The sequence below is a fragment of the Poromitra crassiceps genome (genome assembly GCF_964638095.1).
Source record: "Poromitra crassiceps genome assembly, chromosome: 3".
Taxonomy (NCBI): Eukaryota; Metazoa; Chordata; class Actinopteri; order Beryciformes; family Melamphaidae; genus Poromitra; species Poromitra crassiceps.
This window is the reverse complement of record NC_139625.1, coordinates 90,585,558-90,598,830: the sequence shown is the minus strand read 5'-3', so window position 1 is coordinate 90,598,830 and position 13,273 is coordinate 90,585,558. Positions and strand designations below refer to the sequence as shown.

Genomic DNA, 13,273 nt, shown 5'->3' with positions numbered 1-13,273 from the left:
CAAAAAGCATTAACATTTCAGCATCTAAATAGACACGCCTTGTTTGGGCATGAGTTCATTGAGTAAATAGACAAAAAAAAAAAAAAAAAATTATATTAAAAAATTATGAATTAACCGATAGGTTAATCGATTATTAGCGTCGGTTAATCGAAAGTGAAATTAACCGAAAATTGACATCCCTAGTTTCAAGAAATGTGTGTATCCACATGCAACCGCTGTAGTATATATGCCAGGCCGGTAAATGGCGCTGTAACGCTGCCACGTCACAGTGCAACCGTGTGGTCGTCAAACCTCTCACTTCACTATTCACGTTGTATTTGCGAGGGAAATATATAGAGCATCCCGAGTATGTCCGTTACACTCAGGGTTTACATTTCATTTAATTTCATTTTGTCCAATATTAAAATATTCCAGAATTGCATGTTGTATTAAAAATAAATATTATTTCTATCTAACACGTTTAGCCTGATTTTGTTTGTGTTATTGTAAAAACCTAGCCGCCGCTAAGCCTTCTGGGAAATATCCAATGAAGGGGGGGGAGGGGTGGATGGGAAGAGTCAGCTGTGTGGAGCCCTGAGGATGTTGTACACGCTGTTCTCCGTGTCCACTTGTTGCTGACGGTGGTAATAGAGGAGCATTATATTTTGCTGCAAGATCCCCAACAGGCTCAGTAGCTGCTGTAGCATGAACGCTAGTGCACTGTAAGCCTAAATTGTTGCTGGCGGAGAGAGGTGGGGCTATGGCGTCATCGGTTCAGGAAAGATGCGTTTGGGTTGTAAACACGGAAATGCAAGGGTGGCGTCTTCAGATTTATTCACTCTGGGACCCGGTTTCAAAAATTAACGTATTACTAAAATTAGCGTATACTCCCAGAACGCTATATGAGGAACCAAGATTATCTCTATTTCAGTTAATGCAAAATAAGAAACCGGAACTATTTTGGTCAGGAGATGATGCGAAGTTGGAATGGTTGTTTAGAGATGAAGTCTTCAGTTTGGCCAGGTTTATTGGGAGGGCTTGGAAACTCAGAATGGAGAAGCTGTTCATCTGAATATATAACTCTGTCTTGTTTATGTTTGAGCGTTTTGTAGCTTGTTTGTTGATTTGTTTGTATTGTTGAACTTGAATGATTTGTGTCTTGTAAGCCCAGACGGGCTGGGCACCTTGAATATGGTGCATGACACAGAAATAAAAATTTATTTATCTATCTATCTATCTATCTATACTCCCAGAACGCTGGTTCCGTCTGGACGAAACGTCTATATGACAAAAAACTTTAGCGGATACACCTAAACTCGTCTCCGTGTGGACTTGGCCTTAGTTTGAATGTGAGGGCATTCTCAACCCTGTTAAATTAACAATTACAGGCTTTTTTCACGCCCCTGCAGTCATCATGCTCCTGCTACATGGCTTAAAAACAATTTTATGCTTGTTTCTTGTCATGGATTTTCTAGTTAACCCTCCAGGGAAATTAGTCAGGGCAAAGAACCATCAAATTTATTCATGTTAATCTTTAACCTCTGACGCAGGTACACAACTTGCAGCTCGATAACTCAGAACCTTGTTCACTTACTCATTTATTTCAACCCTGTTTTTCAACCTTACTCCTTCCCTCGAGTAATAACAAGCCAAGCTGAATTCTCATAATAGCCTAAATCAGTGGTTCTCAAATGTTTTTACCTCCGGTACCCCTTTCCCTGATTTCTGAATCCAAGTAGGCCTACCCCCTTTACCCAACTACAACATTTTGCTTAGAAAACCGCAAGAGAAAACTATAGCATATGAAGAATATAACACTACAAAATAAGAAATGGCGTGAAAGAGTTGCAATTAGTGCCTCTTGAGCAGATTTAACATTTCATTTATTTTCATGGTTTATTCTTAAATTTTCCCATTTCCCCCACTTCTCTCAAGTACACATGGAGGTACCATGTACCCCTATGGGTACGCGTACCCCAGTTTGGGAACCACTGGCTATTTCATGCAGTACCAACGGAGCAGGGTTGGGCCAGGGTTACTTGACCCATGTAGCCATGTTCAACCCTTCTATTGTCAATTCACACCAAGTCACTGGACACAGGTTAATCCCTGGTCATGACAATTCACACAAACCGGGAGAGATCCATAACAATTAGCATAGGCTATTAGCATAAGACAATAACAAATAGCAACTTGTGTGGAGCCATTCACACTGAAATGAGCCCTTGTCCGACCCTGGTCCTACTCACCGCTGGAGGTGGGTCGCCAACCTGGGTCAGGGTCAGACAACCCGGTTAACCCTTTCATACATGAAATCAGCCTGGGAATGACCCTGGTTGGACCCCTGGTGTGAAAGGGGTAATTGTGAGGGAGTCAAATGCAAAACGTCTCAAATATCACTCTGAGGGTGGGATCAGCTTTGAGGGTGGGATCACTCTGAGGGTGGGATCACTCTGAGGGTGGGATCACTCTGAGGGTGGGATCACTCTGAGGGTGGCATCACTCTGAGGGTGGGATCACTCTGAGGGTGGGATCACTCTGAGGGTGGCATCACTCTGAGGGTGGGATCACTCTGAGGGTGGCATCACTCTGAGGGTGGCATCACTCTGAGGGTGGCATCACTCTGAGGGTGGCATCACTCTGAGGGTGGGATCACTCTGAGGGTGGGATCAGCTTTGAGGGTGGGATCAGCTTTGAGGGTGGGATCAGCTTTGCAAGATCCCCAACAGGCTCAGTAGCTGCTGTAGCATGAACGCTAGTGCACTGTAAGCCTAAATTGTTGCTGGCGGAGAGAGGTGGGGCTATGGCGTCATCGGTTCAGGAAAGATGCGTTTGGGTTGTAAACACGGAAATGCAAGGGTGGCGTCTTCAGATTTATTCACTCTGGGACCCGGTTTCAAAAATTAACGTATTACTAAAATTAGCGTATACTCCCAGAACGCTATATGAGGAACCAAGATTATCTCTATTTCAGTTAATGCAAAATAAGAAACCGGAACTATTTTGGTCAGGAGATGATGCGAAGTTGGAATGGTTGTTTAGAGATGAAGTCTTCAGTTTGGCCAGGTTTATTGGGAGGGCTTGGAAACTCAGAATGGAGAAGCTGTTCATCTGAATATATAACTCTGTCTTGTTTATGTTTGAGCGTTTTGTAGCTTGTTTGTTGATTTGTTTGTATTGTTGAACTTGAATGATTTGTGTCTTGTAAGCCCAGACGGGCTGGGCACCTTGAATATGGTGCATGACACAGAAATAAAAATTTATTTATCTATCTATCTATCTATCTATACTCCCAGAACGCTGGTTCCGTCTGGACGAAACGTCTATATGACAAAAAACTTTAGCGGATACACCTAAACTCGTCTCCGTGTGGACTTGGCCTTAGTTTGAATGTGAGGGCATTCTCAACCCTGTTAAATTAACAATTACAGGCTTTTTTCACGCCCCTGCAGTCATCATGCTCCTGCTACATGGCTTAAAAACAATTTTATGCTTGTTTCTTGTCATGGATTTTCTAGTTAACCCTCCAGGGAAATTAGTCAGGGCAAAGAACCATCAAATTTATTCATGTTAATCTTTAACCTCTGACGCAGGTACACAACTTGCAGCTCGATAACTCAGAACCTTGTTCACTTACTCATTTATTTCAACCCTGTTTTTCAACCTTACTCCTTCCCTCGAGTAATAACAAGCCAAGCTGAATTCTCATAATAGCCTAAATCAGTGGTTCTCAAATGTTTTTACCTCCGGTACCCCTTTCCCTGATTTCTGAATCCAAGTAGGCCTACCCCCTTTACCCAACTACAACATTTTGCTTAGAAAACCGCAAGAGAAAACTATAGCATATGAAGAATATAACACTACAAAATAAGAAATGGCGTGAAAGAGTTGCAATTAGTGCCTCTTGAGCAGATTTAACATTTCATTTATTTTCATGGTTTATTCTTAAATTTTCCCATTTCCCCCACTTCTCTCAAGTACACATGGAGGTACCATGTACCCCTATGGGTACGCGTACCCCAGTTTGGGAACCACTGGCTATTTCATGCAGTACCAACGGAGCAGGGTTGGGCCAGGGTTACTTGACCCATGTAGCCATGTTCAACCCTTCTATTGTCAATTCACACCAAGTCACTGGACACAGGTTAATCCCTGGTCATGACAATTCACACAAACCGGGAGAGATCCATAACAATTAGCATAGGCTATTAGCATAAGACAATAACAAATAGCAACTTGTGTGGAGCCATTCACACTGAAATGAGCCCTTGTCCGACCCTGGTCCTACTCACCGCTGGAGGTGGGTCGCCAACCTGGGTCAGGGTCAGACAACCCGGTTAACCCTTTCATACATGAAATCAGCCTGGGAATGACCCTGGTTGGACCCCTGGTGTGAAAGGGGTAATTGTGAGGGAGTCAAATGCAAAACGTCTCAAATATCACTCTGAGGGTGGGATCAGCTTTGAGGGTGGGATCACTCTGAGGGTGGGATCACTCTGAGGGTGGGATCACTCTGAGGGTGGGATCACTCTGAGGGTGGCATCACTCTGAGGGTGGGATCACTCTGAGGGTGGGATCACTCTGAGGGTGGCATCACTCTGAGGGTGGGATCACTCTGAGGGTGGCATCACTCTGAGGGTGGCATCACTCTGAGGGTGGCATCACTCTGAGGGTGGCATCACTCTGAGGGTGGGATCACTCTGAGGGTGGGATCAGCTTTGAGGGTGGGATCAGCTTTGAGGGTGGGATCAGCTTTGAGGGTGGGATCAGCTTTGGTCCGAATGATCAAAACGCTGGGACACACTTTGGGATGGGAATGGTTTCACTATTCACTATTCACCAAAGGCAAGAATATTATATATATTATATTATAATATTATAATATAATTATAATAATATATATTATATTATTAAAAATATTATTATATAATATACTAACGGCAGAAAATACATTTGTTTAGATTTCCCTTTCTTTTCTTTAAGTTATTTTTGTATTTGTTTGGTTGGGACAAAACCATGGACTCACAAGTACCGGTAGCTTTTTATTTCGACTGGAGTTTCGCCAACCTGCGGGATTCCAGTTCCTGTCACTTCAGCTAAGCCTGATGATACTTAAGTATTCTGCAACACTATACGTTCACTAATCATCGTTAACTAATGCATGTACTAACATGAATTAAACATGAATAACAACATTAACAAAGTTGAGTTCATGTTAGATGCATATGAACTACGGCATGAAGTAATGTTGTTATACATGTTTGTTAATGCCAATGTGTTCTAAATTGAAACTCAAGCTCGCCATGTATTATCCTATAATGTTTCCAGTAAATAGTTTATAGTTTTGCAGTTCGTTCCAGGAAACTTTTAGAAGTGTACAGTCTCTCATCGACTGTAGTTTAGTTTTACATAATATTTACATAAAACATAATTTCATGGTTCTTTCCATGAAACATCCTGAGAAATGAACAGTTCCTTGTTAGGAGATGATTAGGAAATTTCTTTCTCCCAGCCTTGATACCAGGCAAGAGGCGTGGACTAAAATGGGCACAGCTAAAGATTTGAAGATCGATTTCATATTCACCCAAAATACTAGTCTTTTATTAGCCAAAATATGATGTGCTGTATGAAATAAACTGACAGATTCCATAATTTTAGTTTATTTTAGTTAGTTTGTACACAAAAGTTTCAGTTAGTTATCTTTTTTCTAGAGCATTGTTTTTGTTTTTGTTTCAGTAAGCGATCCCCTTGCGCCCGTAGTTTTTGTTATTTTGTTAGTTGTCGTTGACAACAATAACCTTGCTACTAACCTGACTGCATGCTACTCAACCCACCAACACCTTCACCATCAAGTTAGAAATAAATAAAGTGTGTGTGTGTGTGTGTGTGTGTGTGTAGGTCCCAGCACCACCTGTCAGGAAGACTCCTGTGCCAACATGGGCATCTGTATCCAGCAGTGGGAGAACTACACCTGCGACTGCTCCATGACCTCGTACACCGGCACCCAGTGCAACGACCGTGAGTAGCCATCTTGGCTCTTTTTCAATATCTCACCCAACGCACGTACAGGGGGTGTAAAAATCACTGCAACACCACACAAAAAGCACATGTACAGGGGGTGTAAAAATCACTGCAACACCACACAAAAAGCACTTTGAAGGGTTCATTCCCACAGATCACCTGTCAACCAAACACTGTGTCCAGCACTGGGACGTCTTGTTGTGTCCAGCACTGGGACGTCTTGTTGTGTCCAGCACTGGGACGTCTTGTTGTGTCCAGCACTGGGACGTCTTGTTGTGTCCAGCACTGGGACGTCTTGTTGTGTCCAGCACTGTGACGTCTTGTTGTGTCCAGCACTGGGACGTCTTGTGCCCTTGGATTTTGGGTTGATGCGTTTTGAGTTTCTGTCACTTCACCAACACATCCAGTCCACAAGGGGCCTCAAGTGGACTTTCTACTTCCAGAGAGCGAGGTTGGGCTGCTGACTTTACCACAATTCTCTGATTGAATTACCCACAATCCACTGCAATACGGATGTGACTTTGTAGTTTTTCCACTTGCTGACCAAAGACACAAAAATAACTTATCATGAATGTATAAAACAATTAGGGTATGCTACTTTATTAAAACATTATTGAGAATCATGTAGGCCAGAAATTATATTCAACCAAATCATCCCACAGAACGTTGTAGAAGTACTGTAGCTACAGGCCATATGGAGTTAAGCAAAAGCATTTTAGTACTGTAAGGATGCAAACTGAGTACATTGATGAGACTGACGGAGGAGGACTTGTGCGTTATAGAAGATTCAGCGTTGTGCATCCGAAGGTTTCAAGGCATCCAGTTGCAGGTGTTGGGGGGTGGGGGGGTACAGCATTTCTATGGCTGATCTGTGTTTGTGTATTTCTGATTGCAAAGTCAGGTTGGTTTATGGACAAGGGGGAAGTGTGTATGGATACTGATGTGAGTTATTGAGCTGTCATTAGATTATAAAAGTGTGCATGTGCATACAGGGAGTGAACAAAACAAGGTGATATGAATATGAAGTACATGTCTTGCATTCAGAATAGCTTCAGTCATCATGCTGTTACACTGCACCCACAACTTCTTCTGTATGGAGGCACCATCTCCTTGGAATATCATGAGGAAACAGTGTTTTTCAAGACTATTTCCGCCAACACTCAATCATTCTGTTGTTTTTGTGGCAATAAATTCAGTGCAATTCAAGCAATGACTTTTTGTAGAAGAACTGGAGTTCGAGCAGCAATAGCCACCATGACTGAGAAGACAAAGGCCCAATCCAAATGTCCACCGTCCTTGTGGACTGAGCCCTCGAGGACTTCAGTCGTACCGTGAGTGATGTGTTCAATGTCATCACGTCAAGTCTGCGAGGCTATACATAAGCTGCTGATAGACAGGCCTAAAGGCTATACATAAGCTGCTGATAGACAGGCCTAAAGGCTATACATAAGCTGCTGATAGACAGGCCTAAAGGCTATACATAAGCTGCTGATAGACAGGCCTAAAGGCTATACATAAGCTGCTGATAGACAGGCCTAAAGGCTATACATAAGCTGCTGATAGACAGGCCTAAAGGCTATACATAAGCTGCTGATAGACAGGCCTAAAGGCTATACATAAGCTGCTGATAGACAGGCCTAAAGGCTATACATAAGCTGCTGATAGACAGGCCTAAAGGCTATACATAAGCTGCTGATAGACAGGCCTAAAGACTATATATTAGTTTGTGACACATAACCCCCCTTCGGCTTAAGTGAAGCTTAGCCACCAACTCCCCAGATGCTGCCTTTTCCAGTCCAACATAATAAGCATGCGTCCTTCTGATTCCACATCTTCACACACAGCTACACCACGTGTAGCTACTACTAACCCTAACCCTGTGAGGCCACGTCACCAAACATTTCTGAAGTTGACTTCATATTTAAATGTGCTCGCGTGTGATGACTTTGACTTTGACGAGTTTCTCCAAAAGGTAAGTGCTCGCCTTGTTGTACATGTAGGTAAACTCAGCGGATGGTTTTATGGATACCTTGGTGGAAACGCAAGGTTTGTGGTCTTGAGGAGAGTGGAATGCAAAGCCAGGCTGAGTGATCATCTTGTTGTGGTAAAACATCGCTAATGTGATGAGAGAGGTATACTGTATTCCAGGACTAATGTGATGAGAGAGGTGACTGTTCCAACCGCTCCAGGATGACTGTTCCAACCGCAGGTTCTCACGCCGTTTGTTTGAATGGCATCACCTCATGATTAAAGTTCCAGACTCTTGTAGAAACCAGGCCAAGATGTCTTAAAGCTCGTCTGTTGGTTTGCGTTGGCTGAAAGCCCTGCTATGACACGCTAAGTTCTGCTATGACACGCTAAGTTCTGCTATGACACGCTAAGTTCTGCTATGACACGCTAAGTTCTGCTATGACACGCTAAGTTCTGCTATGACACGCTAAGTTGCTGCTTGATTTTGTCAGTTGCCAGCTTCACTTCCCACTTGCTACAAACACTCCTCTGTCAGTACTAAACACAGCAGCCTGAGGTAGCAAGGCAGAATTCTACTCAAATCCCCATAGAATATACTAACTGCTTCAGATAAATGTGCCCACATTGTCTTCCTGAGGAACAAGCAAATAGTAAGCATGTCATCTCCCACCAGTGATGTGGTCCCTTAGGTCAGACAGTAAAGAAGAGAGAGAGAGAGAGAGAGAGAGAGAGAGAGAGAGAGAGAGAGAGAGAGAGAGAGAGAGAGAGAGAGAGAGAGAGAGAGAGAGAGAGAGAGAGAGAGAGAGAGAGAGAGAGTTTGGGTGCATAGGCACCATTTACCACTAGGGGGCAGAAGAACATCACCAGTTGGCCAAGCTAAAGAGGACACACACACATGCACGCACGCACAGAGAGAGAGAGACATTTTGGAAAAAATTCAACATGGTGCCAAAAACTTGTGGGCAGAAATGGGAGTGGTCATGCAGATGGAGGTGGGGGCTCCATCAGAAATGGGAGTGGCCATGCAGATGGAGGTGGGGGCTCCATCATACGATTGGACGGACAGACCCGTCTTTATTGGTCACAGACGCAATGCAGAGGTGCCGTGAAATCCTCTGCATTTGACCCATCCTGGCTCGTCCTCCTCCAGGGTCAGGCCAGGAGCGCTGGGCAGCCAACTTCTTTCAACCGGTGCTGGTCAGACAATGATCTTCTGCATGTTTTTATTGGGGGGCTCCTTCCTCTATGGCAGTCTATTGGACTACCCTGTACCGTGCTCCTTCCTCTATGGCAGTCTATTGGACTACCCTGTACCGTGCTCCTTCCTCTATGGCAGTCTATTGGACTACCCTGTACCGTGCTCCTTCCTCTATGGCAGTCTGTTGGACTACCCTGTACCGTGCTCCTTCCTCTATGGCAGTCTGTTGGACTACCCTGCATGTTGAGAATGACTAAAGGGATACCCCGTATGTTACAAAGAGCCAAGGGGTCCTGACGTTCATCAGAATTTGACGAGTTGAGAATGTGTTGTTTTGTAACAAAGAATCATGTGAAAAACACAAATCCTAATAATTTCCTGTCATGTTGACTTGAGTCGTTGGCACATTTGGCAATAATAGCTGCTATGGTGTTTTGACATGTATGATGACACTATAGTATTATTATACAGTACTTATTTTTCTACTTTCATAAGTACAGTAGAGTATAGGTAGAGTATAGGTAGAGCGTGCACACACATATTGGTGTGATGATTTTGTGTTGATTTACTGATTTGAGATGCTTTCGACAGTGAGTCATGTAAGCCTCTTCTTTCTTATAGAATTTCTCAAAATGGCCAGAATGATTTCACTAAAGTGCCTTGTTTGGGTGCATAGGCACCATTTACCACTAGGGGGCAGAAGAACATCACCAGTTGGCCAAGCTAAAGAGGACACACACACATGCACGCACGCACACACACACACACACACACACACACACACACACACACACACACACACACACACACACACACGTCTCTCTCCCTCCTTTCAATTCCATTGACTATCACAAACAATAGAAAACCATATTGAGATGATAAATGAGTTGGCTTGAAAATATGTACTGTAGAATAGGTACCACTTTATTTCGATAGTCAGCCTACTTAGTAGCCGGACTTTGTAGCATTTCAACAGCTTATTAGTTTAGATTCAACAATTCATCTGTTTCACTTGTAGATGTTTTCACAGCTAGTTGAGATTCAACAAAGATTCAGTTTGCTTCCTGTTCCACACCTGCAATAGTGGAATTTGTAGGTTTTCTCATTAATTGTCACATATACTTCTTTGACAACAGCGCTCACGCCTTGATGCTGCAATATGAGCCTTCACTTCTTATCAATGTAACTTCTTTGGTGCATAATTGTCACAGTCGTCCTGCTTTGCTAATGTGATTGGTCAAAGAGTTGGATGATTGACAACTGAACTAACAACAACCAATCAGTTAGGGCAAAAACATGACGTCACTGAATCAGTGGTGTGTCCAGACCAGTGGGCAACAGAATTAGGGAATGTATGAAGCCAGTCGTGAAATTCCATTAATTCGAAAAGTCCGCAGGGGGGGCGCACGTCAGGTCCGGAAGTGACGACACGTACATTGGCTCCAATGTAAAAATGAGCCGACTTCTCTCTCGTTCTGTGTCTTAAATAAACATTTTCCGAATGAGCTTATGGTCTGAATAAACAATTTCAAGTCTTTTTCATGCTCCCCTGGGCTCCGTTTTCTAAATTATGGTCCCATTTCGAGTAAAAGAGCCGATAAAAATTATAACTTTGGGGGCGGGATTTTCTTTGATTTACACCAGCCACAGGAAATCAGATGATCCCAACCAGTTGCCAAGGCAGGCTAGCTAGCTAGCTAGCAACGTAGCCAGAGATAAAAGTAAAATAACAGAAACAGCGTTACCCTTATGATATTTTAATGATGTTAGTAGACACACGTAACAGTATAGATCCCCGTGATGAGGTATGTTGATCAAAAGAACACCTAAAACGCTATATCGAAATCGGGTTTTAGTGGACGGGCAGCTCTGAAGTTGGGGCTTCAGAGCTGATCTGCGGCTAGCTAGCTAGCAACAGTATAGAGCCCCCGAGGTCTGTTGATCAAAAGAACACCTAACGCTATATCGTTATGTAATGTGACTTGTGACATGATCACCACATTTCAATAAATATAACGTTTTTGCACATTTGAATGCTGCTGGTCGTTTGTGTAACGCTGTATATATTGGACATTTAAAGCTGATACACAATTGTGTTGAGGTAATTCCGCAAAGCTCAGTTAAAAATATAACGTGTAACACCAATGGAAGGATGGGTAACATTAGCTAACGTCATCCAGGCTATAAACGTAAGGCTATTATGAAACGCTGATTCAGACGTTACAATAATATGATATAATATGAGCCAGTTACCCTAGCTAGAGAGAGTAATTTCAGACCACCAGATATCACCATATTTCATTTCAATAAATATAAAGCATTCGTTGATTGAAGCAGACTCAGACTGCTGGTCGGTTAAGTTTCTCCGTCGTCCAATCCTTGGTTTGTGTTCACTCGACATCAACAATCTTATACATGATAATATACAACAAGGCTATCTTTGTTGACAATGTTTATTGACAAAAGCATTAAAACAAGCAAATATAACAATATTCTCCGGTCACTGGCAGATAGCTACAATTGTTCAAAGCAAATCTCTCATGTCAGCATTTGGCTTGTGTGTTATTGCAATTTCCTATGTTGAAACAACTGATCAGCAGTAACGTGTATAGTTAATCTCAGGAGAACAGAATATTATAGCTTTGATCTTCAAATCATGATCCTCTGTTGTGTGTCCCATCTGGTACTGGACAGCAGCTACCCCCTGGAAGAAACGAATTAGACACTGTTAATCACTGTATAACGTTAACGTTTGCTTACCCAACACTACGTGCGATTGGTAAATACTGTAAATGCAGAGGTGGATAAACTATCCAGAGGAGTTGAACCCCCAGCTTGTTCCCCCTCATCTAACGTTAGCTAGATATATAACGCTATTAGCTGGTAGATCATATGAGTATGCTTTGAGTCTGCCTCATCTCAAAGAGGTAACCTAGGTAAACAGAACTGCGTTTGTTTTCTGTCTACGTCCGAATCTGTGCAGCATGCAATACTGTTTAACGTTGTATAACGTTAACTTATGCTACTCTAGTCTAACGTCCTCCTGTAATGACAAATGGACATGTAGCTAGCGTTAATGTCATGCTATGCAATTAGCGTTACGTTAGAAAATAAGATTACCTCGATTTTGTGGAAGATGCAAGCGGCAGGCTGGTGACGCAGCGCGAGGTCTGGAGGAAATAATACTCTGGTTTTTCTTCGGGCTATTGTATTCACTGTGACAGCAATGGAGCAAGGCTAGCAATAGCAACTAACGTTAACAACATTTGTTAGCCAAGCTAACGGCTAGCAGGGAAAATAACATGAACAAGATGGATGCCGTGGCGGAGGAAACCGGAAACCCTTCCCCGAGTCCCGTCCACGCTCACGCCCTTTCCTGTTTTCCCGGCTCCAGGTTTGAACAGATTTCCCACAATGCAACAGGAAAATCCATTCATCCAATCAAACGAAATCAAACAATATCGGGAAGTGAGCTTCATTTTGCCATGTCAAAAACATATAGCTAAGGTGGTCCAGATATTATGTACAGTCTATGGTCCAGACCCATATGAAGGATTCATAACTAAGGGCTGGATACCTGGCTAGGACTTTTGTTCGATTACAGTAACTAGAAATCCTGTGTGCTGCGCGCGATTGATTCCTAGGATGGGAACTCTGGAGATGATGCGCCATGGGTGCAATGCATCATGGGTGCAATGCATCATGGGTGCAATGTATTTATGGACATTGCCCGCTCCGCGAGCTTGCACGCTTATGCGACCTCGCTCACAGCTCGGCCGCTGCACAGCCTCTCCAGCTCTGCTGGTATGCGCGACGCACAATTTGCCAACTGCGCATTAGTTGCTCAAGTGACATCACTGATGACATCACAACTGCCTGAATGACATCACGACTCTCTCTTCCTCCCTCTCTCCCCCTCTCCCCCATTGTGAGCATGCACAGTTGAGCAATCTTGTACTTAACAGTGCGATAATACAGTGCAACTAAACTTTAGTATGCCGGGCCTACTTGATCAGCCTGGAAGGATTTATGAAATCACTAATGACATCACAACTGATCCAGTGACATCCCTTATGACATCACAGTTGCTCGAGTGACATCACT

At 43.2% G+C, this 13,273-nt stretch overlaps 1 protein-coding gene across 1 annotated transcript in view; it reads left to right on the top strand.

The window, feature by feature from the left end:
* Window positions 1-13,273, top strand: part of nrxn3a (neurexin 3a) — a gene marked incomplete at its 3' end in the record, with an annotated part of 673,655 nt that overhangs the window by 299,149 nt on the left and 361,233 nt on the right. Inside the window, exon 15 of the mRNA XM_083634400.1 lies at window positions 5,878-5,997. Coding sequence (XP_083490526.1) covers window positions 5,878-5,997 — 120 coding nt within the window. The remainder of the gene's footprint in view (window positions 1-5,877; window positions 5,998-13,273) is intronic.